This window comes from Protopterus annectens, chromosome 8.part1, assembly GCF_019279795.1.
Source record: "Protopterus annectens isolate FY-2018-M chromosome 8.part1, PAN1.0, whole genome shotgun sequence".
Taxonomy (NCBI): domain Eukaryota; kingdom Metazoa; phylum Chordata; order Ceratodontiformes; family Protopteridae; genus Protopterus; species Protopterus annectens.
Genome location: NC_056742.1, coordinates 282,413,153 through 282,439,604, shown reverse-complemented (window position 1 = coordinate 282,439,604; position 26,452 = coordinate 282,413,153). Strand labels below are relative to the sequence as shown.

Sequence of the window (26,452 nt, the reverse complement as noted above, 5' to 3'; positions counted from 1 at the left end):
TGCAAAGTATGCCTCGGGCTGTTAACAGATGCCCTTATCTACCATTTCTTTGCACTCAAACCAGGGACCTAAATCATACTACTTTACCCAGCCACTCGGTATCTGTCTTTCCCATACCATTTTCAAAATACCTCATTCCCTCCAGTACAACTCTTTTGAGTGTGTACCTTTAACTCCTAGTAGGTATGGCCTGAGCCTTTAAAAATTAAGTTATCACCTTACAATTCTAACAAATACTCACTGACAGAGGTAAAATATTAGTACAGTTGTGTCTGCCATCATGTATACTTCTAAATATTCTGATACCCTGGATGTAGCATGGTTTTGGAATTATTAATGCAAGTACGAACAAGTAATATTTGACGCCTAGAGGAGCAGTAGGAGGTAACTGCAGATGCACCTGGAGGTGTCACTCAGATGTAATGAGATACTATTCATCCACATTATTGTCTCTTGCAGAATTGCACCCTGCCACTCACTGACAAATATCCCTCCCCTTCAGTACATCGGTGACCCTACATTATAATCATGTAATTGTGCGACCAAAGTTCTGTTTCTGTTCATCTGGCATGCTTTCTCTGAATGCTATTGCTATGGCTTTTACTGTTCATGGGCTGAAAAATGTTTTATTATGTTTAACTGTGAAGTGTGAAGTAGCCTTGCTTCATCGATTAATGACCACTACCACAATGATTTATGAAATGTAATAATATTTTTTCTTAAATCTTAACAGTGGTAGGGAAATTTTATTAGGAATAATAAATTTGTATAAATAACAGCAAAGCACTTTGCTGCATACCTCTCAACTATCCAGTTTTTGCCTATTTTTGGTCTGGTCCTGATAAAATTTATTGTTTTCTGGCAAATCATTGAGGATTGAAGTTGCTAAATAACACTAAATAATGACAGTCGTTTGAGTTTCAGACTTCATATTCTTCAGAAAATACATAATAATAATAATTCTAGCAACTTTGTAAATCTATAGTAGCAGCAGTATTTAAAATATGTCCCTGTTTTGGGCCTTTGTGAAATTGTCCCCCATTATTTCAGGCTCTGTCAACATTTCTTGCTCTGTGAGGTTGAGAGATATGTTCTATTGATTTTTAATGGGTAAAAAGCAATTCCTCTTCTTGCACTTCTTGATGGGGAATATCGTTACCGAGTACAGCCACACGTCAGGGCAGTTGTCGACCTAACAGAAGACGTATCCTAATTATTCACCTCCTTTGTAAGGCAACTCGAAATACATTTTCATTCATGCAATCCTGTAATTACAGGCTATTTAACAATACATTAGCTGACATCATAACTGACCTAAAGTTCTATCAGCTTAGCAACCAGTAACCGTTAAATATCTCGCTCTGACGGTCATGTGACATTGCGTGCTGTTTGACAGTTCACGTGACGGTATACTTTCAGTCCGCTGGCATGGCTTCGCAAGCTCCGTGAGTATTTGCCAAATAAAGTTAACATTTTAATTGTATTTGACTTTGTAAGCGAACACTTTGGTGTATATCTGTAGTCGCCAAAAGTGTGCTTTCAGTAGGATGACGTTAAACGTATAAATGTGTAAGCAGACGGTTATAAAAGGCAATGGCTACTTTAACAGCCGGGTTTGCTTTTTAACTTAGACTAACGGGTGTAGTAGATTTGGGAAGAGTGCCGATTTTTCTTTTCTGTTTACAGACTCAGAAATCCGTGATTTACGTGGTCCTTTGTGACCTTTTGGTACATCGTGAATGTATAATACATACTGGCAAAAAGAAAGAGGCAGCAGGTTAGGAAAGTGCCCTGGACGCCCCCCCCCCCCCCCCCCCAAAGGGTTATTTTTAAGAGACATTGAACGGTTAATTTGCAGTTGTATTCGTGTCAGTTTGGTGGATTTTATGTGTTTTATAATGTAAGACCAGACAACCATTTTATAAGGACTGGCTATATTTGTAGTACGCTATTCTGTTTATATTGCAGCAAATAATAGTGTTTTACGTGGCATACCTCGTAATCGTACAAATATTTGCCCCATATTTTGGTCTGTTACTCATAAAATGTGTGGTTTTCTGGAAAATCACTGAGGGTTGAGGTCACTAATAGACACGCGAAATGTAAGTCAATTGAAAATCTAATATTCTAGGATATTGTAAGTTTATTTATAATATTAACAATCTGTCCCTGTGTTGGGACTTTGTCGCCCCCACCCCCTTTTATTTTTCCCTTTATCATACCTCTGAACCTCCTCTTCTTAGAGCAAGAAGTCTGGACAAAGACTTAAATAATGGGGGGACATGTATTGAAAAAAATATATATAGGGGACATGTATATCTGTGTGTGTGTGTATAAAATATAGTTCTCACAAACTTAATAGACTAGCAAGTTTTGCATTAGCATGAATTTTCTGAAGGGTATAAAAAGTCTAAAACTCAATATCGGTCATTATTTTTGGACCTCCGTCTTAAGGATTTGCTAGAAAACCCCAATTGTATGAAAAATGGACCAAGAGTATGAGGCAAAAATCTGGACATTCTACGAAAATCCGTACAGTTGAGAGGTGGAATTCTCGTGGTAAGAGTTTGAAAGGTATGGTTAAGTGATATGTTTACAGTGAAACAACTTATTTTAATTCTTTTCAAGTAGTCAGTTAGCAAGATAGTGTTGTCGTCTCGCTGCAAGAGATTCCCTTGTTCGATTCTTGGCTGGGGTGCCTTCTCTGCGGAGTCTGCACGTCCTCCCTGTGTTCGCGTGGGTTTCCTCCCACATTCCAAAGATGTGGGTGGTTTGGCTTGGACACTCTAAATCAGCCATATGTGCGACCGTGTGGTGTGGATGAACTACTGTGGCAGGGCTAGCCACCCGGCGGTGTAAACCTTGGCTCTAGATGATTGTCACTGTTGAAGTGACACCCCCATCCCATGTGCAAAAATGGGAATAAGGGTTTGTGGCTCGATAGATGGAGTCAGTTAGCAGAAGTGAGTAATGCAGCTAAAATATGTCTAAAGTATGTGATTATAGTGTGGTGAAATCGGTCATTTTCATGTTAATCTGAAGCACACAATGTTTTAAAGGTTCTCAGTGTGAAACTGTCATACATTTTAGTTTCAAAACTGAAATTACTTATGTGAATAAGGATTAGGTTAATATGTCAACAAAATTACAGTTTGGTGAGTAAGTGCCGTGATCTTACTATGGGAAACGTGAAACTGCGCAATCGGCACGTAGCCTTGACTTTACAGTCGGCCAAATACATTGCTTGTGCTCAGCAGATGTTTGCAAGAAAAAATAACTGTCTTTCTTCCCCAAAATGTGAAGCACTAGCACAGTGTGTCTCTTTATAATGTGAAACACTTAAAACTTTCTAGGAAGCTCACAACATGGCTAAATGTGTAATTTTATACTTCTAAGATGTTCTTTTTATGAAGTAATTTGATTCAAGATGGCACTGATTGCACCAGCTGTTCCTGTTGGTGTCACTGTCCTTTACCCCACAGTGTAGTCCACCATTTAATTGTGAATTGTGATTATACCGGGGATCCCAGTCTGCACGTCAACTGTATACTCATAGGAGTCCAGGGAAAGAAGCTGTGTGTGTTCCCACTCCATTATGTTCAAAGGGGTGGGGGGATCTGTGAATTATGCAGGACATGGTATGTGTGTAAGCAGCTCCATGCTAGCCATATGCAGTTGTAAAAACTTGTCCATAAGCAGTTTTCATAGCTATTGCATTTCTTTTTGTTGCTTAAACGTTGTTACTTAAAATGCCTATTCGTGAGAGTTAATACTTGGAAGTTGACTTTGCAACAGTTTGTCTTGGAATAAGTAACACTTTTATTGCTCAGGTGGTATCTGTCAGCATGAAATATTGTGGTGTGTATTTTGATTAGTCTGCTGTATGAGCAGTTGGCTAATTTGTTTAATGATGCACACGTTTTTTTATTGTGAACTCACTGTATGAAATATTGTGCCATTACTACAGTGGCTGTGAAGACTGATGGAGCTGTTTTGACTAGTTAGGTGAAGGGACAGCTCCACTCTGCTAAACTTTTTAGTGTGGTGGGTAGAAATGTCTTTATGACATTGTTGGCAATACTTTTAAGGGTCCTCACATATGAATAGTTCCAGGAATTGGACTGAGAAGGATCTTTCTGTGTTAAAGTGTAACAGTGTGATGTTCTGTAGTCCTATCTCACCGTAATTCTTGCTGGATGGGTTCGGAGCCGATATTTGGCTCCGACTCTGCCGATACTAAAGCTCGAGAGCTTTTACTGGCTCGAGGCTAGCCCCTATCCCATGGTGCCTCACGTCAATTCCCCAGATCTCATTTGTCGCGAAAGCTTCGAGGTTGTGTCTTAATGGCTCGTTGGTTAAGTAAAGCTTTATTTACTAAATTTAGTCTTTTTTTCTGACTTTTTCTATCCTTTACATATTTTAATAATAATTGTCTCTTGTGTGACTTTTTTGAGAGTTTCTGACCCCTATTCTTCTCCAAGGACTTTATGCCCATTTAATCTAAATGGGCACTATGGCTCTCCAACTTAGAGGGCCTTTCCTCCCAGTGTGTGTGTGTGTGTGTGTGTGTGTGTGTGTTTAATAAAAAAAAAAAAAAAAAAAAAAAAAAAAAAGTTATTCTTCTGTACTACTCTTTTGTGTGTAGTTAGTAATTAGTATTGCTGTTCTTGTTATCTAGCTAGTCTATACCTTGTTGTAGTAGGAATGTCTTAAGGTAAGGATAGAGAGTATAAGGATCATCGCCCTTCGGGGTTTAAGTAGTGTGATAGATGTTCACAGAAAATGTCTCTTACAGACAGTCACACCAGTTGTGTGTACTGTCTAGGTGAAGCCCATTTGCAGGAGCCCTGCACTTTTTGCCATGCGTTTAGCACCAGGGTCTTAAACGAGAGGAAGAGAATACTTATTGATAGGGGTCTTATGACCACTTCCTTCCAGGAACATCTGGAACTCAAGTCAGGCATCTCCTAAATCTTCCAAGAGAAAATCTTCAGCCCCAGCTTCGGACCCAACAAAAAAGACCAAAGAGTTGGAGCCAAGAAGTTCGGGCTCCAGTTCAGCTTTGTCCATATCGGTGCCGTCTGTTTTCTCGGTGCCGAGGCATCCTATTTTGGAGAGGAGGAGCTCTCCTATCAGAGGAGGACATTGAGCGGGTGGTGAAGAGGTTGCTTTCACATCATCTCTGGCAAGAAAATTGGCCCCTCTGGACCCATAGGCTTCGGAGCCGACCCCCTTACCTGCCACTGTTCTCCTCTGACTGCTATGCTCTCAGAGCCTATTACTTCAGGTTCTTCTGTCTTGGACCCGTCGGCTTTGGGGATTCAACCTGCTTCCTCGGAGCCAATTTACTCTATCCTCAATGGCGCAGTCTGGAGCCGAGGGATCTGGGAGTCGATGCTCTCGAGTCAACTCCGGCGAGGGGGACAATCACCCCTGGCTTCTTGTCAGAACCGAGCCTCCCTCTCAGAGCATCTGCTCTTACTTCTGCTTCGGAGCCCTTCCCCCTTGTTAGGAGCCGACCATCCATCCCCTCGGAGCGGAGGTCTTCGGAGTGAGGGGGAAAGGCTTTTGAAGCTATAGAGAAGGCTTTGTCCTCTGCTAAAGCCGTACCTTTGGAACCTGTGTCCCACCAGCAGCAGGCAGCAACATCTTCCACCCCCACAGCATAGGGAACCAGAGGCCCAATTAGCCCACATTGGAGGTACCCCCTCTTCCGAGACCTCCCCAGATTATCCCACTGGAGAGCTCCCTCTGAAGAGGCTGTGTAAGAGGATGCATGTTGACTCACCTGAGTCTGTCACTTCAGACACTGATTTAGAGGAATCAGAAGGGTCCCCTAGATCCCCCTCTTGAGGATGTCTCCTTTTCTGGCATCCTAGAAATCCTTAGACAGAGGGGTGATTGGAAGACCTCTAACCCTACTGAGGATGAATCTGTGTATCTTAAGTTCATAGGTAGGTACTAGGCTATCTGCCCAAAGGCATTTATAAGCCTAGCCAGAATGTGTTTGCTTTCGCCGCCCCCTTAGATTAGTTCCCTGTGCCTCTGTCCAGCAGAGCCGCTGAAGTGATCCCCGGGGTAAACTTTCTGTTTCCCATCCACTCTTCAAGGTTTCTCTTTAAGAGTGTTAGTGAGGAGCTGCCTAACGTAGATTGGAATCTTTGTTCCAAAGCATGGGAAGTCTCTGGGACAGGAATCTATCCCTCCAGCACGTCCTGTTTATTGTTGTGGTGAGGTTTAGATCCCTAGAGCATGTGGCTTGAGAGGATAAGGTTTTCTTTAAGTGGAGCATGTCCATCAATTCTAGGTTGGACATGGCCTTGTATGTCAGGCAGAGATCACCTCTGAGCAGGCGGTATGCAACCGAGTACAGATGGAGTTTCTTCAGTCGAGCTGCATAGGGCATCTGCTTGAGGCCAGTGATCCTCTTGGTGAGGTACTTCTGTGGTCTTTCCAGCTGTTGCAGGTGTCTTGTAAGGTACATCCCAAATGGGGCATTGTACTCTATGATGGGTCTGAGTAGAGGGGCACAATGACCTCTTTTGATCTGGATTCAAACCTTTTTGTGATTAAGTGGGCCACATAAAAGGATTTTCTAACCACGTTGGCAATGTGATTATCAAAGGAGAGATTACTATCCACTTGAGACCCCAGATCCCTTATTACGTTTTCTGTATTTAGGGGACTACCACCTATGTGGTAGTTTGTGGGTACTTTATTTCCAAAGGGAATAACTATGCACTTTTTGGTATTTAGCTTGAGGCCATGATTTTGACACCAGGTATCCATCTCGGTGAGACCCTTTTGGAGGATGCCTGTGTCAGCCGGTGAGTCAATTATAGCCCCTAGTTTGCAGTCGTCTGCGAACTTGGTTAGCCATAGTCCTCCTGTGCTTGTCTGTACTTCTGAGAAGTATATACCGAACAGGAGAGGTCCTAGGACTGACCCCTGGGAATGCCACTTGTAACAGGTTTAGAGTCAGACCTAGCTCCTGCAACTCTCACCATGTGGGTTCTGTTCGTGAGCCAATTGGCAACCCATCTTATGGCATAGGGGTTTATGTTCAGGCTGGTGAGCTTGTCTATAATACCAGAATGGGGAATGGTGTTGAAGGCCTTTGCGAGGTCTAGGTAGGCTGTGTGTACCACCCTTCCCGCTTCTATAGCCTTGGTAGCTGTCTCAAAGAAGTCCACCAGGTTTAGGAGGCATGATCTACCCTTAAAGCCGAACTGGGTAGGGTCCAGTGTTTAGGGGTTCCCAATAGCTCTGTTAATGAGATCCATGATGATGTGCTCCATAGCCTTGCAGACCATGCTAGTCAGGCTTATAGGGCGATAGTTCCCGCAGTCTGTTCTGGCTCCACCTTTGTGGAGCGGAATAACCGTTGCTGTTCACCACTCTATGGGTACATAGCCTGTGGAGAGGCTGAGTTTGAACAGTGTGTTTAGGTGAGGGGTTAGTTGGTCTTTGAGCTCGTGTAGGACGCAGCCTAGGACACCGTCCGGTCCCATTGATGCTGTGTTTTTGGCTTTGGAGAGAGCTATTTTAACCTGAGTGTCTGTGATTTCAGGGGCTCTACATTCTTCTGGTATGGTTATGGGCCCTTTTGGAGGTGAGAGGGGGGTGAAGTTTGCACTGAACCTTTCTGCCAGGATGTTGGCAATATCTGTTGGTTCAGTGTATTTTGTGCCATTCTGCACTAATTCCGAGCAGATCTGAGTATTGCCACTTAGATACTTGACATAGCTAAAGAATGCCTTGTGGTTATCTTTGGAGTCCTTGGCAAGTTTTCTTTCAAAGCTCGCCTTGGACGATTTTATGAGGGATCTTAGTTTCTTGCTGATACTGATCAGGGATGTCTTCCCTTGTTGGGATTTTACTCTTTTTCTGTACTAGTTTCCTCCTTCTATTGTATAGCTTGTTTATGGCAGGGGTCCACCAGACTGGTTTTCCTTTTCTTAGAGGAGTGAGTCTTGGTTTTGCTTGGGATAGCACGATCCATGCATTCTTGTAGGTGCCATTCGAATGCATTAGTAAAGGATTTTGCAACTTGGACAGCGTTAGCATGGGATTGAGGCCATTGTTTCCCCGACCTTCCTCCTCCTGGGTAACACCACCTTATGACCAACCCTTGGGGGTCATGTTTCAGAAAGCCTGGACCTTCCCAGTCTCAATGGAGCCCATCCCGAGGATGCCAAATAAGTTTGACAGCATCTGAGGACAAGACTTTTCTTAGTAAAGGAGTTCCTGTTGATGCTATGGTGGTAGCAGCGTCCACCAAGAAGGAGTTACCCAAAACATCTTCTAATATCCATCCTCCTAACATGGAGTCCAGGATGATGGATAGGTATGAGAAAGCGTACCTTTTCTTCAGTGGTATTTACACTAAGATCGCTGAATTACTTTACCCATTTTATTCGTTTTCAGAGGGATCTCCTGAAAGAGTTAGGAGATACCCTCCAGAGTTCAGGGTTCCATGGATAAGGTTTCTGCACAGCTCTCCACCCTTACATCCATAGCTAACTCCTCCATGAGGCTGATATCGTATGCGGCAGATGGAGCGAGTAGGGCAGCCGCAGCAGGAATATCCCTCAGGAGACCTTCTTGGATGCGGCTTTGTAATTTCACGGAGTCTTTAAAGTCTTCCTCACTAACATCCCCTTTGATGGTTCATCTCTTTTTGGACCCCAAGTGAAAGAGACTTTGACTAGGTGTGAGCAGGAAGGGAAAACCTTATCTGCTGTCTGAGTCTGTTTCTCCCTCCCATCTACACCCTATCCCAAGGGTAATACAGGAGGGAAAATGTGGTTCCGTAAATACCAAAAAAGGTTTCCCTCGGGCACAAGGTCAGCCATCCCCTAGAGGCAGAGGTTGAGGATGTAATGGAAGACACCACCCTCACTGCAGAGGAGGTCCACATCATCAGGGTGACAGAGAAACTTTCTCTGATCGTCCCTTCCATCGCCCCTGAGGGGTTGCCCGACTGTCTGTCTCTGGAGGCAGTCGGGGGTCGTCTATCGCTGTACCCAAGCGCCTGGCTGACCATCTCACAAGATCTTTGGATACGCACAGTAATAGCCAGAGGTTACCTGATCCCCTTTGTTTCCGAACCCCCCAACAAACCGGTCTCTACCAGACGTTCCACCCATCCGAACCCCCAACAAACCGGTCTCTACCAGACGTTCCACCTATCCAACTAGAACGTGCAACATCAGAGGTCATCTCTTTGCTACAAAAAAAAAAGTCATCCAAGAAGTCCCCGCAGAATAAGTAGGATCCGGAACTTACTCTCGATTCTATTTAGTTCTGAAAAAGACAGGGTACTGGAGATCAATCCTAGATCTCAGCAGGCTCAACAAGTATGTAAAGAAATCGAAGTTCCGAATGGTCACTCTGCAGTTGATATTTCCCTTTATCGGGAAAGACAATTGGATGTGCTCAATCGATCTCCGAGACGCATACTACCACATCAAAATGGACAGGCGCTCCAGAAGACACTTACACCTTTGGCTGGGAGCCAGTCATTTTCAGTTCAGAACACTGCCCTTTGGTCTCACTACAGCCCCCAGAGTGTTCACCAAATGCATGGCAGTGGTTACAGCTCACCTGAGATGTCAAGGATTCCAGGTGTTTCCATACCTAGATGACTGGCTCTGCACTGCTACCACCAAGCATCAACTCTTCAGAACCAGGGACGAGACTCCTATCCTTGTGCGCCAGTCTAGGCATTACTGTCAACCTAAAAAAGTCAGCCTTATCTCCTTCGCAGCACATTGTATACTTAGGCTCAGAAATAGACACAACCACCATGTCAGCAAGACTAACAACAGAAAGAGTAGAATCTCTACGCAGTCAAGTCATATCCTTGCTAAACAAACAAAAAGTTCAGGCCAGAGTAGTCCAAGTCCTGGGGACTATGGCTTCCTCCATCCTATTAGTTTCTCTTGCTTGTCTACACATGAGGATACTTCAGTGGCTGTTATTTGCCCAATGGTCGATGCAAGACCGTCCATTGTCTCACCAGACTTTTTATAACAAGCACCTGTAAGAAGGATCTGACATGGTTGCACACAGAAAAACTTCTCCTAGGTCATCCACTTGTTCCTTGCCAAGTGAAAACAGTTTTGACTACGGACGTTTCCCAGATTGGGGGGGGGGGGCATTATCTGGGAATGACGGTCCAAGCTACTTGGCAGAACCACTTGCACATCTGTGTTCTGGAGATGAGAGCGGTGCTGTATGCGTTGCAAGTACTTCATAGCTTCCTTCCCACCAGGACAATTACGGTACAGTCAGACCACATGTCTGTCATGTGGTATATAAACAAGCAAGGGGGAAACCAAATATTACCCGCTTTGCAGAGAGGCCTTAAGAGTTTGGAAATGGGCAATGGATACTCAGCACTTCCTCATAGCAACACACATCCTGGGGAAATCCAGCATAATAGCAGACAAACTCAGCCGAGCAATTCTGATGGCTCACGAGTGGTCCCTGAATCCAAAAGTTGTGAAAGAGATCTTTCACAGATGGGGCCAGCCTTCTGCGGCCTATTTGCCACTCACCTGAACACCAAATGCAGCAGCTACTTTGCCCTTATTCCCCATCCGGGGATGTCACCCAGGGATGCTCTAGTCCATGATTGTCCCCCGGGACTTCTTTATGCCTTTCCACCTTTTCCTCTCATCCCAAAGGTAATGCAGAAAGAAAAACAGTTGAGGAGTTCCCTGATCCTCATTGCTCTTTACTGGCCTAGACAAATTTGGTTTCCCTTCCTATGGCCCTACCTTTTGGAGGAACCATGAATTCTGGACCCATCCCCAGACCTCCTGATTCATCAATCGGGACAGTTCCACCCCACCATCCACACCCTCAAATTGACAGCATGGCTGCTCCATTTTCATGAAAAACCCAGGGGTATTCCCCTATCCCCTTCTGTCAAACACATTCTAATTTCATCCCATAAACCTTCCACTCAGAAACTATACTCCAGCAAATGGAAAAGGTTTTCGATTTGGGCTACGAACCAAGGCTTAGATCCATATATGGCTCTTATAGAATCTATCCTATCCATCTATCCTATCCTTCCTAGCGTCAATTTTTCATGAAGGAGCTGCAGCCGCTACAGTTAGAGTTCAGTTAGCTGCCACTTCCAGTTTCCATTTTAGCTTCATGGGAAATCCAATCATGCAAAACTCCTTGTGTAACTCCTTCTTTAAAAGGAGTTCTTCTCAGGCCTCCAGTCAAACAGCCATTAGAACCCTGGAACTTAAACTTAGTCCTCTCATCTTTGTCTGCACCCTTTGAACCATCCTCTTCATCAGACTTAAAATTGTCGTGGAAAACACTATTCTTAGTAGCAATAACATCTGCTAGGAAAGTCTCAGAACTGCAAGCTCTTACTATTCGACCTCCTTACATTATTTTTCACAAGGATAGTCTCTCAGGACAAACCCTTCCTTTCTTCCCAAGGTATGCTCCGAGCACAATCTGAATACTACTGTTAAGCTACCTGTGTTTTTTTCTAAACCACTCTAATAAAATCCGAGTATAGACTACACCAGTTAGACGTTCACAGAATTCTCAGATTTTATTTACACAGGACTAAAGAATTCAGAAAATCAGATCGATTGTTTCCTTTTCTGGCAAGAAGGGCTTGCCTGTTTCCAAGGTTCCTCTTTCAAAATGGTTTTCAGATTGCATTTCCTTTGCTTATCAATCAGCTGGAAAACAATTGCCCATCAAAGTCAAAGGCCATTCTACTAGAGCTGTATCTACTTCATGTGCCTTTAGATCTAGGCTCCCAGTTGATACTATTTGCACAGCAGCTACTTGGGCAAGACCACATATTTTTGTCACTCATTACAAATTGGATTTGGCCTTCCGGGACAGGTCATCCTTTGGGTCCACTGTGTTGAAGTCTCTTTGCTTGAGTCACCTGGGATAAAGGTGCTAGGGACGCTGTCTCATCCAGCAAGAATTACGGCGAGATAGGACTGCATAACATAAAGAAGTTATGTACTTACCATAACGTTCCATGTTTGTAGTCCATCTCGCCTACATTCTTCCAACCCCCTTCCTGTTTCTGGGGGATCTGGTGGACTATACTGGTGCTGTCTGACCTGGTTCTCATTTGTTGTGCCCCTGGCATGGATTATATTTCAAAATCCTTTTCCTGTATATATGCAGCTCTGATATTTCTTACCTGATTGGTACTTATTGCTTTCTTGCAAACTAGATCTGGGGAATTGCCGTGAGGCACCATGGGATAGGGGCTAGCCTCGAGCCCGTAAAAGCTCTCCAGCTTTAGTATCAGCCGAGCCGGAGCCGAATATCTGCTCCGAACCCATCCAGCAAGAATGTAAGTGAGATGGACTACAAACATGGAATGTTATGGTAAGTACATAACTTCTCCCCCCCCCCCCCCCTTAGCTTAGCTGCAAAATAAACCGTGAACAGTTTGCGGTTTATTTTGCAGCTAAGCTTATTAGTTTGCTGCAAACTAAGTCTAGACCTACACTGTAGCTTTTGAGCAGAACTGGCATCAAGTATAGCAGCGGTCCCAAACCACCGGGCCGTGGACCAGTACCGGGCTATGGAGCACTTGGAACCGGGCTGTCAGGTAAGTGAATGCCTGTATGAGAGTGTGTGTGATTGGGAGAGTGAGAGCGATGTGTGAGTGAATGCAGGAATGAATGAAGTGTGTGTGTGTGAATGCAGGTATGAATGAGGGAGTGACTATGTGTATGTGTGAGATAGGAGTGTGTGTGAATGCAGGTATGAATGAGGTAGTGACTATGACTGTGTGACAGATCGGAAAAGAGTGAGAGCAGTGTCTGTGTGTGTCTGTGTGTGTCTGTGTGTGTCTGTGTGTGTCTGTGTGTGTCTGTGTGTGTCTGTGTGTGTCTGTGTGTGTCTGTGTGTGTCTGTGTGTGTCTGTGTGTGTCTGTGTGAATGCAGGTATGAATGAGGGAGTGTCTGTGTGTGTGTGTGTGTGTGTGTGTGTGTGTGTGTGAATGCAGGTATGAATGAGGGAGTGTCTGTGTGTGTGTGTGTGTGTGTGTGTGTGTGTGTGTGTGTGTGTGTGAATGCAGGTATGAATGAGGGAGTGTCTGTGTGTGTGTGTGTGTGTGTGTGTGTGTGTGTGTGTGTGTGTGTGTGTGTGTGTGTGAATGCAGGTATGAATGAGGGAGTGTCTGTGTGTGTGTGTGTGTGTGTGTGTGTGTGTGTGTGTGTGTGTGAATGCAGGTATGAATGAGGGAGTGTCTGTGTGTGTGTGTGTGTGTGTGTGTGTGTGTGTGTGTGTGTGAATGCAGGTATGAATGAGGGAGTGTCTGTGTGTGTGTGTGTGTGAATGCAGGTATGAATGAGGGAGTGACTATGTGTGTGTGTGTGTGAATGCAGGTATGAATGAGGGAGTGACTGTGTGTGTGTGTGTGTGTGTGCAGGTGTGAATGTGTGTGTGTGTGTGTGTGTGTGTGAATGCAGGTGTGAATGAGTGTGTGACTATGTGTGTGTGTGTGAATGCAGGTATGAATGAGGGAGTGACTATGTGTGTGTGTGTGAATGCAGGTATGAATGAGGGAGTGACTATGTGTGTGTGTGTGAATGCAGGTATGAATGAGGGAGTGACTATGTGTGTGTGTGTGAATGCAGGTATGAATGAGGGAGTGACTATGTGTGTGTGTGTGAATGCAGGTATGAATGAGGGAGTGACTATGTGTGTGTGTGTGAATGCAGGTATGAATGAGGGAGTGACTATGTGTGTGTGTGTGAATGCAGGTATGAATGAGGGAGTGACTATGTGTGTGTGTGTGAATGCAGGTATGAATGAGGGAGTGACTATGTGTGTGTGTGTGAATGCAGGTATGAATGAGGGAGTGACTATGTGTGTGTGTGTGAATGCAGGTATGAATGAGGGAGTGACTATGTGTGTGTGTGTGAATGCAGGTATGAATGAGGGAGTGACTATGTGTGTGTGTGTGAATGCAGGTATGAATGAGGGAGTGACTATATGTGTGTGTGTGTGTGTGAATGCAGGTATGAATGAGGGAGTGACTATGTGTGTGTGTGTGTGAATGCAGGTATGAATGAGGGAGTGACTGTGTGTGTGTGTGAATGCAGGTATGAATGAGGGAGTGACTATATGTGTGTGTGTGTGAATGCAGGTATGAATGAGGGAGTGACTATGTGTGTGTGAATGCAGGTATGAATGAGGGAGTGACTGACTGTGTGACAGATCGGAAAAGAGTGAGAGCAATGTCTGTGTGTGTGTCTGTGTGTGTGTCCTGAATAAGGGAGTGATTATGAGAGAGTGGAAAAGAGAAAGCAATGGGTGGGTGAAATGAATGAAGGTGTGTGTGAATGCAGGTATGAATGAGGAAGTGTGTGTGTGTGTGTGTGTGTGTGTGTGTGTGTGTGTGTGTGTGTGTGTGAGTGAGATAGGGAGTGTGAGTGAATGCAGGAATGAATGAGGGAGTGATTATGACTGTGTGAGAGATCGGAAAAGAGAGAGAGCGATGTTTGAGTGAATGCAGGAATGAATGAAGTGCCTGTGTGTGTGTGAGCTCAGGAGTGAGAGCGATGTACGAATGAATGCGTAAGTGGGTGTGTGGCGTGTGGGTGTGACACTGAGAGCGATGTATGAATGAGGGAGTGACTATGACTGTGTGAGAGATCGGAAAAGAGTGAGAGCGGTGTGTGCGAGTGAATGCAGGAATGAATACAAAAGAGTGTGTGTTTGTGTGTGTCACTGGGGGTGAGCGTGAAGAGTGAGAGTGATCCCTGGCAGCAGCAGCAATGAGGTCTGTGTAAGTTTGGACCATACCACTGGACACCTACCTCTCACCCTCGTAGATAAAGAAATCTGGACAAAGCCAAAAATAGTGGAGGTACAAAGGCGCAAAATAGGGACACTTTTTTTTAAGTACTGGTTTCGCAAAGTTAGAAAGTTGATAGAACTGCAGGTTTTGCATTAGCCTGAATTTTCTTAAGTGTATGAAGTATGAAACTCAACTGTCATTATTTTCTGAGTTCAACCTCAATGATTTGCCAGAAAGCAATTTTATGTGAAAAAGAGCAAAAAATGTGAGGCGCAAAAATCTATACAGTTGAGAGTTATGCTGGACAGAGCCAAATAATATGGACAGATTTTAAATATTGCTCTTATAAACTTAAAGTTAATAAGGTTGCCATTAGGTTTGCTTACCTCTCAACTATAATAGATGAGTGTTATGCTGTTAAGCAGAATGTACACTTTTTTTTTTTTTTTTTTGGTAATTGTCTTTTTATTGTACTTATGAGCTTTTCTCCCCAGGTCTCCTAGTCCATTTGGGCAGCCTCGTTAAATAAATGAAATATGCACTTTGTGCGCCGTGAGGGGGGGGGGGGCACCTTGGGAAAACCTGGGTTCAGCAAGGGAGCCGAGAATTGAATACGTTTGAGAAACACTGAGTTACTGTATTTCATTGAGAGATTTATTTTAATGGTACCATTGCTGCCTTACTGTTCTTTGGTTTGAAAGTTCTCCAATGGAGCACTTCCTGTATGTATCCTGCATGTCCTGCTTATGGCTTTTTTGTGTAATATGCTGCTTTCTTCCCACATGACAAAAGCATGCCATTGTATAACCATCTGGTATGAGTGTACTGCATGAGAGCATGTGTGTGTGTGTGTGTGTGGGGGGGGAATCTACTGGTACTATTGGTTCTTTGGCTTGTGCCTATTGCTTGCTGGGAGAGTCCTGTTCCAGGACCTTGAACAGGATAAAAGCAGGTGTAACAGAAAGAATGATTGAAGTGTGTTGTGTGTGTCTGTCTCAAAACTGGCACCCTTTATGACCATACAGTTTTGTTTAATCTCTGGTTAAAAAAAGATAATCCAAAGAATAGTTCAGGTTGGGTGAAGCATTTCCCAGACTATTTCTTGTGTGTGATGAAAAATGCTGAGAAGCATCTATAATGCTAACTGTAATACCTGTAGGAAGTCTTAAAATGTGGTGCAAGCAGGCATTTACCATGAGAGATCCAGGATATTGGTCAGGGTGTACAAAACACAAACCAATCCACTGCTCTGATTTTTTTTTTTTTTTTTTTTTGAGGCTATTAATATGATCTTTCATGGTGGCACATTGAAAAGTATATTTGGGAAGGTCTCACTGAGCTCCTTTATGGTTTGTAGAGGAAACTCAGAAGGAGTAAATATTCTGTGCAGTAGACATTGAAATGTAAAGGTCAGTACAGAAGATCTGTGTAATAAAGTTTAAATGCAGAATTTTAGATAGTGCAACAATAGTACAATATGCTCATATGATCCTTAATCAAGCAAAATAATACATCGTACTGTGCAGCTTACACACCATAATTCTATCCATTAACATAGTCAAGAAGAGATAGCATCTTAGATGCCCAGGTGAAAGCTCCCAGTTCCTCATCAGGAAGCCAAATGTTATGCCATTGACTAGGTTCATCATATAATCCTTAGTTTAATTCCCTTAACCTCATTTGGAAACTAGATGACTCAGAAGTAGGTATTAAAACATTTGATGTCCCCAGTTTAACCCCCCCCCCCCGCAGATGACCTACTATAATAAGAGGGATAAACATTAAAAGGTAGATCTTACCACCAGTTTAAATGGAGGGACGCTGGGGGCAAGTCATGCCAGCACAGGGCATTAAAGAAGCAGCAGTATCTTCAGTGAACCATTTCTACGATTTATTGTGGAGAAATCATGCCATTTTGAACCTTTATCAGCCATATGTTTATTTTATTTGCTGATAAGGATACATCAACTGTGCATACCTCATTTTCAGCAGACACCCAGGGATAAAAGCTCTATGTTGGTTCAATACATAATACTAGGAGGTAGGTAAACCAATGTGTGCAGCAACACTGTTTAATATATAACATAACTGGATAACAAAAATATACTTTTCTGCAAGCCGCTGTAATTGTAAATGCATTGATGATTATGCCATATCTGAGGTAGTGAGAGGTGGGCATAAACCTTTGTACAACTCCAGTACTAATTTTATAAGGTATTTTAAATGGCAAAAGGTGTATATACAGTAAGACAGAAACGGTTGTAGTTGCTCTAGTAATGATTGTCAGGTAATGTGCATCTGAGGCAAGCGAGCGTGACAAACGGCAATGTAAAGAGAATATAGGAACACTGAGAGAATGGAGGACATTATCTGAAATAGTAAGTCAGAGTAAAAACGCAGGAGGAAACAGCATTGTAGACAAATGGAAGGTGAAATGATTCAGATGTCTGATCACATCTACAAGTCCATTCTGTATTGTAAGAGAGAACCTGTTTTCTTTTTTGCAAAGTTTTTTTTTGTTGTTTTTTAAGTGACCTTGAGGGATTTGTATGATTTTAATTCCAGAGCTTGGAGACCTTGCTATCCTGTATGAAGTGTCCAAAGTGGTTTCTAGAGTTATCAGCTTTAGTAAGAGTTTAACTATCCCAACTTAAGTCAATATGCTAGAGTATGCCATTGAATGATGGACTGGGCAGATGGCCATCTTCTAGGAGAAAAGAGAAGAGAGTGGTTTAGTTTGAGTTCATTGGTATTGCTGTAGTAGTTCAGTTTTAAGCTACTGAAATTCTGTCTTTTATGAAAAGACTGGTGGTGTCTGCGAGGTTTGGTGTAAATCTAGCTACTTTGTTGTAGGCATCTTCTAGTCCAGAGAGCTAAATAAACTGTTCTGGTAAGGAAACTACAGCCACAGAAAAGGCTGCAAGTCCATAGAGAGGTCGATAAGTAGGACTATGCAGACATAGTACATTGTAGTCTTGCTTGTGTATAATGGTCCAAGTTTGGTCAGTTCTTAGGACTGCTTGTTGCTGTGTTGTCATGTTTTTAGATTGTGATTAGTTATGATTCAAGTCAAGCAGTTTCCACAGCACTGATGGTCATTACTAGATATCTCAAGTCTGAATTATTGATAATGAATAACGTAGCTTTGGTTTTATTAAAGTTTAGGAAAAACAAATTCTGTTAACTATTTCTAGTTTCAGATAGAGGAGCTCTGTGGATGAGAGGCAACCTCAAAATTGAAATTTGGTTAAATGAAAGCGGAGTCTTCTCTATAATGAGATTAGGTGGACTGGTGAAGATTAGGCAGATGTAGTTAATTAAAAAATATATATATTGAAAAGAAGAAAAATTATGCCAAAGTGCTGTTTTTTGTGTTATGCCTACTTGGATAGGTTTGAGATTTTATTTATGTATTTTTTGGAGGGGGTAAACAAAGCTATGATCAGCAAAATAATTTGCAAAACTTTCAATGCCTCATTTCCAGATCTTGCTGTTAGAGTCTTGTGAGTAGAATGACGTGATAAATGGTGTTCAAGGCATTGAACATTGGGCCAACCACTTCCCCTTCATTCAGTTTAGTATATATGAATCAACTGAAATCTTGGGGGACAGAGTCATTGTGGTGACGTAAGTGAAAATCGTGTTTAGTTGTCAAAAAATAAATGTCAGGAGAAGCCTGTGAATACATCTCCCAATAATCTTAGCAGTGGATCTGTAAATGCTTCACCTTTCTTTATCTACCGTGGGCTTCTTTATTACATTCTGCCCATGTATATATTTGTGGTTGGGTCACCCTATTTTTCTATGGGTAGTGGCAGTTGACCAGAAGTTTGCATTGTTTAGTATATTTTATTTGTATGAACAAAGCTAAGGGCCATCCGATAATATTTTGTTTGTATGACCAATAATAAAAGCCAACAAAGAAAGTTTTTTGTTTGTATGGCCAGTGGTAAGAACTATGAGAGAATACTTTGTTGCTTTCCCTTTCTAGAGGGCCCGTCTGTCAAAACACAGGAACTGTTTCTGGACGCTAAAACCTTTTTCATGGTGGAGCTCCAAACTGAGGATGAGAAGTAGTGTCACTAGATTACTGAGAACTGAAACAAGGACACAATTAAAGGGAAATTCCACATTCTTCTGACCCTTTATCTGGCAATTGGACTACCCCCCTCCCCCAACACACACACACACACTTTAATTTATTAAAAAAAAAAAAGGAAAAAAAATGTAGTTGCTAGAAGGACAAAAAAATTCAGTTAGCATAAAACATGTTTTCAGTTATAAAAATGAACACTGGGACCATGTCTGAGGTGTTGACCTTCTCTACAACCAGGAGCCACAGATTAAGTGATTATTGCCTTTTAAATGTTTAGTTTGCATATACTACAGTGTGATCGTTTGATATAATTAATGACTTTCCACATATGATATGCAGACAAAAGATTCTACTTTGCTTTCCATCTTAATTTAGGGTTAAGAATGCAGCCATACAGTTCTACATTTAAATCATGTAAATGGCTACACATTCCGTTTACCAGTGACATATATTTCTTGCCAAATTTAAGAAAACATTTTTTTCAGGTTCAATAAAAGACCAAATCTGCTGATCTTGTAATCTCTGTGATTATCTTTTTCTTTTCCAGAAACTCAATGCAGATACCAAGTTAATTTTTAAAGCAATTGCATTGTAAACTGTGCACTCTAGATTAGAAGTTCTACGGTTACGGTATCCCTGTGAAAAGTTGTAACTGCATCTTATTGCTTAGTTGTGCAGTTTTGGTGGCTTATCTTTATGTTTCGTTATGATATGTACAGACTTTAAATGTTAAGAAAATAAAAATAAGGATTGGAAAAAGTTGTCTGGCTGTCCTAGCAGGAGAGTTACTTTTTTATAGTTGAACCAAAGCTGATGCGCATTGCTTTAATACCACAATGCAAACCTTTGCTTTTTTTTGCCTAGATATACATAATTTATTTTACAGTAGATTTATAATGAGGATATTTGATGCTTTTGTGGCTTAACAAGAGTAGAGTTCAGCACATTTTGAGAATATTGAAAGATCAGCCTTGTATTTTAGTGTATTGTTCAGAAATACATCCTTGAATTTAAAAATCCCTTACACCTGAAGTAAGCCTTCTAAATCCTAAGCTTACACCAGATGTAGTCTAGGTACTAAAGGATAAGAATCCAAAGACCCTCCCCACACACCTCTGGCATCATGCAGTGCCTTGCGTGTACTGACTGCCAACTAATGTAGCTCTGACATTTGTGTCCCCAAGTTGACATTGTTTGGCATTCCTGACTGCTGTACTGGCAATAAGCTGTGTCTCATTCCACAGTAGAGGATACCTACAGTGATTATTACATTTACACCCCACTTGCTTTGTCTGGTGCTAAACTGTACACGCTCTTCCAGCTAGGCAGCAAGTGATGCCCGTACCACTATGCCTCTGATAGTTTTAACCCCCAATAGAACTTGTACCCGTACCAGCATCTCGCCCCCTCAGAATGACATTGACTTCCCCAGTCATACTCATATTATCAGCAATGGCATCCATCAAAACACATATATTCACAGGACTCGCAATCACCCATGCATGTGTGCTAGTATATGCAACTCACTCACTCACTCACTCTGCCACCACTCAAGAAACCAGCCCTGTCCGGTCATGTATCTTTACCAACAATCGGTACATCCCTCCTACCATCCATCATGGCTGTGATTAGAGCAGACGTTTCACCTTCCAAGATTGCCACGCTACCTGTTCTGACTTTCAGTCCTCTGTCCCTCATACTACAATGTGCCAACTACCCCACCTATAACCATTGCATCTTATTGGCCCAGTGTAAGGTAGATGGTTCTGCTTAGTAATCTGGCCATCCTTCCCACACTGCTGTGTCTAAACACGTTATACAGCCACTTTCAGAATTTGTGGCTGAATTATCAGTTGTAAAGCTATTCTTCTCAACACCAACAGCTCCACTTAGAAATTTGATCCAAGGTATTTTAGAATCTTTGTGGATCAGAATTTTTTTTCTTGCCATAAGTGTTGTATTTCTTATTGTTCTAATCTATATGCATTTTTAACGAAACATAAATGTTAAGTAGTGAATAGTAGATGTTATGTAGTCCAATCTCGCCTTCATTCTTACCCGTGGGTTCGGAGCCGAACCAAGGCTCCGACTCTGCCATACTCTAGCTCGAAGTCTTCGATTGGCTCGTGGCTGAGGTATCCCATTATGCAACAGGTCTATTCCCCAGATCTCGTTTGCCGTTCGTTACACTCAGACGTGGTCTTGCTTTTGGCCATGGCTAAGTATACTGTTTTGTTTTAAACTTTTTGATCTCTAACTATGTCCTCCGGGTCCTCGAGGATCCTTTCCGATGAGGACATTGATAAGAGTGGTGAAGAAACTGCATCATTCATTGGTGTTGGCCAAATAGATTTCGGTTCCGACCCAGTCGACTCTGGAGCATATGGCCGCTTCATCCTTTGTTGTTCCTCCTCTGAGCCTTTCTCGGCCTTCGGAGCCAGAGTTGTTGGTTCCAGTAGCCTCGCCTGGCCTCTCGGTTCAGATTTCCGCTCCCACCCCATCGGCTCTGTCCACGGGGCCTCTCTGTTCCGATTTCTGCTCCCACCCCATCTGCTCTTTCCATGGGGTCGAGGGTCCACAGGTCTCTGGTCAGACCCAAGGGGGAGGGCTCGGATCGATCATCGGTTCTGAGCCTTCCTTTTGGTGCTTCGGCTCGAGTGAACTTGGACCATCTGCTTCAGACCTCATCTCCTTGGCGCCAAGGGCTACTACTGTATCCTCTACAGTTAGTCAGCCTTCGGAGCCTGGGGAATCAGCCTTCGAGGTTGTAAGGAGCGTGCTGGCCAGGTCATCAGCTGCATCCTACAGCACCAATACTATGCCCCTTCCGGCACTGGTCAGTTTCAGATCACCCTCTTATCACTGGACAGCGGAGACCCAAAGCCTCCGGATACCTCCATGAGTGGTCCCCAACTTTCTGATGTCTCCCCAGAGTTTTTGCTTGAGGAGCCCGCCAGAAAGAGATTGTGTAAGCGGAAACACCTTGACTCCCCAGATGAGTCTGTCACGTCGGATACCGACCTCGGAATTGGAGGGGTCCCCCAAGTTGTCTTCTGAAGATATCTCTTTTTCAGGTATCCTTGAGATCTTAGAGAGAGGCGGCTGGCCCTCCAAATCCCCTTCTGATGAGGAGACTGTGTTCCTGAAGGCTTTCAGGTCTCAACCCTCCACCTCTTGGGTTTCTCCCCTTTTCAATGAGCTGCTAGATCATGTCTGTCGAAAGGTGTGGGAAACTCCTGACACTGTGGAACTGGTCCCCAGGAGACCCAATAAGTTTTGTACACCCCCACTGACAAGGAATATCTAACAAAAGGCATTCCAGTAGATGCCATTGTGGTGGCAGCAGCCACCAAGAAGGAACTTGCTGAAACTTCGTCTACCGTCCATCCGCCTAACAAGGAGTCCCGGGAAGCATGTTTACCTCAGCGGCCTTTACACCACAGTCGCTGAACTACTTGATGCATTTTACAAGGCTCCAGAGAGATCTACTTAAAGAGCTAGGAGATTCTCTACAGGGTAACATTTCAGGTGCTGTGGCACAGATGTCTACCCAAAATTCCCTTACCAACTCCTCCATGAGGCTGATCTCGTACGCAGCCGACTGAGTGAGTAGGGCAGCAGGTTCCGGAGACTCTCTTAGGAGACACTCCTGGATGCGTCTGTGCAATTTTTTGGAGGCGTTCAAGTCTACGTTCATCAACGCCCCCTTTGACGGTTCATCGTTGTTCGGAACCAAGGTGAAGGACACTCACTAGGAGCAAGTAGAAAGGAAAAACCCTGTCTGCCGTGGGAGTCCTTTTTTCCATGCCTTCTAGACCTTACCCCAAGGGCCAGAAGGGTGGGAAAATGTAGTTCAGGAAGTCGCAGAGGTTTTTTCAGGACGCACAAAGTGATTCCCCCTCCAGAGGCAGGGGAGGGGGTGGAAATTCAGGTAGATGCCACCCTAGAGGCAGAGGAGGCCTGCGTAATCAGGGGGACTGTGATTCCTTTCATGGTTCTCCCTACCAGCACTCCTGAAGGGAGGCCCGACTGTGCGTCTCTGGAGCCGGTTGGTGGTCACATTTCTTTATTCCCAGAAGCCTGGCAAGACGTCATCCAAGACGAGTGGGTATTAAAGATAATTTCCAGAGGTTATCCCTATTCCCTTCTCTTCTCCTCCCCCGCCAACCAAGATAATCCTAGACATTCCACCCAGTCACAGGGATTCCACAACTTTAGAAATAAAAAAGTTGCTTTCAAAGAGAGCCATCCAGTCTGTCCCCACAGAACAAGTAGGATTAGGGACTTACTCCAGATTCTTTTTGGTGCTGAAAAGAACAGGGGATCTGAGACCCATCTTGGATCTCAGCCGATTGAGCCTTCATTTACAAAAGTCCAGGTTCCACATGGTCACCCTACAGTCGATACTCCCTGTGTTAGGGAAAGATGTGTGGATGTGCTCCTTTGACCTCAAAGATGCTTATTACCATATCAAGATGGACAGGGCATTGAGAAGTCATCTACACTTCCAACTGGGAGCCAGTCATTTTCAGTTTTGCGCTCTGCCCTTTGATCTCACCACAGCCCTTAGGGTGTTTACCAAATGCATGGCAGTGGTAATGGCTCACTTGAGACATCAGGGATTCCAAGTGTTTCTGTACCTGGACGACTGGCTCCTTTCTGCCACCACCAGGCATCTACTGTTACAAACCAGGGACGCCACCATTACACTGTGCCAAATGTTAGGAATTACTCTAAATTGGGAAAAATGTGCCTTTTTGCCCTTGCAGCATGTCACTTGTATCGGCGCCAAACTAGATTCGGTGCTCATGAGGGCCTTCTTACCAGAGGAGAGAATTCAGGCTCTACAATAGCAGCTGTAGGCCTTAGTACCATTGAGGAAGGTCAAGGCGAAAGTGGTCTTCAAGTTATTGGGGACCATGGCTGCCACGATCATGCTAGTTCCCCTTGCCAGACTATACATGAGGGTTCTTCAGTGGCTGCTTTTTGCCCAGTGGTCACTACAGTATCTTCCACTCTCCCATTCTATTCTGATTATGGACACGTGCAAGCAGGATCTACGCTAGTGGCTTCGAGCCAGCAATCTCAACGTGGGCAAGCCTTTTGTTCCATCTTCTCCAGTTGCTACGGTGACCACGGGTGCCTCTCAGATCGAGTGGGGGGGCATTATCACGGCAGGACAGTCCCAAGGCACGTGGTAGGCTCACAAGACCCATTTGCATATCAATGTTTTGGAGATGAGAGCAGTGCTATTAGCGTTGCAAGCACTTCAGAGCTTTCTCTCTCTAGGGACAATTGCAGTCCAGTCCACTCTGACAACATGTCAGTGGTATGGTATCTGAACAAACTGGGAAGAACCAAATCATACCCCCTTTGCAGAGAGGCACTTCGAGTTTGGCAGTAGGTGGTGTCTTCCCAACGCTTTCTAGTTGCAAAGCATATACCAGGAAAGTCCAACGTGATTGACGATAGGCTGAGCAGAACTATCCTAATGCCTCATGAGTGGTCCCTGAACAATTATGTTGCAGAGAAGATATTCTGCAGATGGGTTCAGCCTTGCTGCGATCTATTGTCCAGCCCCCTCAATGCCAAATGCAGTAGCTACTTAACCCTTATCCCCCCCGGAGGGGGAGACACCCAGGGACACTCTGGTTCACGCCTTTCCACAGTTACCTCTAATATCAAAGGTCATTCAGAAAGCAGTCTTTGGGAAGCAAAATGATCCTCATTGCCCCACACTGGCCTCATCAGATTTGGTTTCCCTTCCTTCAACCCTATCTAGTGGACAAGCCCTGGATTCTGGACCAAGCTCCAGATCTGCTGACTCATATGTCAGGACAGTTCTGTCCCTCCCATCCAGACTCTCAAGTTGACAGCTTGACTGCTCCAGTTCCGTCCTTAGTCAGGCTTCATGATTTTTCCCCGGAAGTGGTCCACATTCTGTCCTCTTCCCACAAGCCTTCTACCAGGAAGATTTATTCCAGTAAGTGGAAGAGATTTTCTATTTGGGCCTGTGAGAGACCTATTGATCCTTATACAGTGCCTATTTCGGTAATATTAGAATTTTTTTCTCAACTGTTCAGTCAGGAGGTCAGCTGCAGCAACTAAAGTGCAACTGGCAGCGATTTTCTACCTTTCATGTTGCTAATGAGCCCAACCTTATGGCTCATAGGCTTTGTAGGGGCATTGTTACTCCGACCTCCAGTCTTTGATCCAATAATGCCATGGGACCTCAATTTTGTATTACAGAAGCTCACCTCAACTCCCTTTGAGCCCGCAGCTATGTGTAACATTGTATTCTTGGTAGCCACAACTTCAGCTAGGCGTGTCTCTGAACTGCAAGCATTATCGATTTAAGCCACCTTATTTGGTGTTTCACAAAGATGGGGTCTCCTTATGAACCAATCCTTCATTTGTTCCAAAGGTTGCCTCTGTTGTCAATATCAACCAATCCATTGAATTGCCTGTGTTTTTTTTTCCTGAATTCTCCAACAAGGCAGAAGTTTCATCAGCTAGATGTTCATAGGCAATTGCATTTCTATTTACATAGGACAAAATATTTCAGGAAATCAGATCAAATGTTTGTCTCGTTTTCAGACACTGGACTTGGGGTTCCTGTTTCTATGGTAACCTTGTCTCGCTGGATCTCTGATTGCATCTCATTTATTTGTGCTGCCAATGGCAAGGAATTGCCCTTTAAAGTGAAGGCTCATTCTACACGATCTGTGGCTACCTCAACTGCATTTCAGGCTAGGATGTCTATGGATGATATTTGTGCAGCAGCAACATGGGCTTCGCCTCTTACCTTTATTAGTCACTACAAATTAGATCTGGTCTCTAGAGGCAGATCTTCCTTTGGTTCCACAGTGCTCAAGAGTATTTTTCACTGAGCCACCCAGGGTTCAGGTGCTAGGGACGTTGTCCCATGGGTAAGAATGAAGACGAGATTGGACTACATAACATCAAGAAGTTATGTACTCACCATAATGTTCCATGTATGTAGTCCATCTCGCCTTGCATTCTTACTAACCTTCCCTCCTGGAGGACCTGGAGGTATAATCTCTAGGTGTGTGTGTGTGTGTGTGTGTGTGTGTGTGTGTGTGCAGCAAACAAGATCTGGGGAATAGACCTCTTGCATGATGGGATACCTCTTGGCTACGAGCCAATTGAAGACTTCGAACTAGAGTATGGCAGAGTTGGAGCCGAGGTTCGGCTCCTAACCCACGGGTAAGAATGTAAGGCGAGATGGACTACATACATCGAACGTTATGGTGAGTACATAACTTCTTGTTTTTAGTATAAGACAGCTTAAAAGTAACCCACATTCTAACAATCTTCTGAATGGTAAGTAAAACATCTTCCCACTGTTATATTACTGCTGTCCTATCTCCCAAACCAGCACCTAAAACTTAAATACTGTGAGTAGTAACAGGAATACCAAATATTGTATCCTGCACTTTAAACCATGCCAATTGGAGACATTCACATGGAGGCCAAACATTTTTAAGAGCAGTGCAAAGAAATGTATATCGTTGCT

At 43.7% G+C, this 26,452-nt stretch overlaps 1 protein-coding gene across 1 annotated transcript in view; it reads left to right on the top strand.

Annotated features, from left to right (window-relative positions):
- Positions 1-1,384: 1,384 nt before the first annotated feature.
- PEPD (peptidase D) overlaps positions 1,385-26,452 on the top strand; it is a 699,082-nt gene continuing 674,014 nt past the window's right edge. The window contains exon 1 of the mRNA XM_044081883.1: positions 1,385-1,445. Within this exon, the coding sequence (XP_043937818.1) occupies positions 1,429-1,445 (17 nt within the window). The 5' untranslated portion in view covers positions 1,385-1,428. The remainder of the gene's footprint in view (positions 1,446-26,452) is intronic.